Source organism: Aplysia californica, unplaced genomic scaffold (genome assembly GCF_000002075.1).
Source record: "Aplysia californica isolate F4 #8 unplaced genomic scaffold, AplCal3.0 scaffold00027, whole genome shotgun sequence".
NCBI lineage: Eukaryota > Metazoa > Mollusca > Gastropoda > Aplysiida > Aplysiidae > Aplysia > Aplysia californica.
In genome coordinates this window covers 626,112-627,497 of record NW_004797297.1, presented here as the reverse complement: position 1 = coordinate 627,497, position 1,386 = coordinate 626,112, and the positions used below count along the sequence as shown (strand labels likewise).

Below are 1,386 nucleotides of genomic sequence, written 5' to 3'. Positions count from 1 at the left end.
CCCCCCCATTTTATTAAGGGACAGAGTCTTCGGGAACAACCCGCAAACAACCGAAGAGTTAAAACTCAATGTTGAACATGACGTCCAAAGAATCGACCCAGAATCATGCCATAGGCTTATTCAAAATTTCCAGTGGCGTTTGGAGCTTGTAGGGAGAGAAATGAAGCTTTACATAGACGTAACCCTCCCTGGGGTTATTTGACAATATAAATTTGCACAAAATAGTTTTTCAATGGACAAATAATGACTATTTAAACTGGAATAGTATGGTTGATTTTTGAGAAGTTGCTAAGCTTTGCGTTTAACTCAATTTTGGTTGACATTTTTAGAATTTGATATTCAATTTTGTCGAATACATAAATTGATTTCTTTTATATTTACAAATTTAACACCCTCATTGCAGAATTTTATTTCTTCGAAGTTTTGTTGAAATTAGTGGAAAGATAACCGAGTTAATGCCCTTTAAATGGGTCCTTTTTTTAAAGAAACCCGGTACTTTAACCGGAGTGTTATTGGCTCTCGAGGGTGGATGGCTAGGTGGCATTTGAAACAAGCGGCCAAACCATTTTATTATCTGAGGTTGTTTTGTTTGGGGTTTGTTTTGTTATTGTTGTTTGGTTTTTGTTGTTTTTGTTGTTGTTGTTGTTGTTGTTGTTGTTTTTGCTTTGGTTTGGGGGTTGTTGTTGTTGTTGTTTTTTGGGGGGGTGCATTTTTATATGAAATGCAGGCATGAGTCAGCGCCAATAGTTGCTTTTATATCTTCATTTCGCTGCCTGCTTCCCAGTTGTACTTCAATGCCGTGCAGTGCAGAAAACACATCCGGCGTGCTCTAAGTACATGAAAAATACTGTGAACGTTTTACCAGTGTACTCGTGTGTGGCATGCATAACGAAGCAGGTCCTGTCTGAATCTGTATGAAAGTGATAAATACTAGAAAGCAATTATACGAATTCTCTTATTGGGCCCCAATGCCGTAGTGCACCTTTCAACTTTTCACGAACCGCTTGAATTCCTGGATTTCTTTAAATTGCAAATTTAATTCGCGCGCCGACAAAAAAAATTGGTATACAGTAATCTGATTTGAATTCCCATGTTTTGTTTCCTAGGCTAGAGAGCCGGGCAAAGGACAAGGACTTGGCCATTGCCAGAGAGAAACACGAGGCTGTGAACAGGGAGCTCGATGTACGTCTCAATCTGTCCTCCTTACTGTTGTTGTCGTTGTTGATGATGTTGGGTTGTTGTTGTTGTGTTGATGATGTTAATAATAATAATAATAATAATAGATAGCATTTGTATAGCGTATATCCCCGCTCAACAGCAGGCTCTATGCGCTTTACACTATATTATTACCCCAGCAGACCATAGAGCACTCCGAAACATTCTCAG

At 38.8% G+C, this 1,386-nt stretch overlaps 1 protein-coding gene across 1 annotated transcript in view; it reads left to right on the top strand.

Annotated features, from left to right (window-relative positions):
- Positions 1-1,386, top strand: part of LOC101862772 — a gene marked incomplete in the record, with an annotated part of 33,228 nt that overhangs the window by 15,245 nt on the left and 16,597 nt on the right. The window contains 1 exon segment of the mRNA XM_005091285.3: positions 1,107-1,182. Within this exon segment, the coding sequence (XP_005091342.2) occupies positions 1,107-1,182 (76 nt within the window).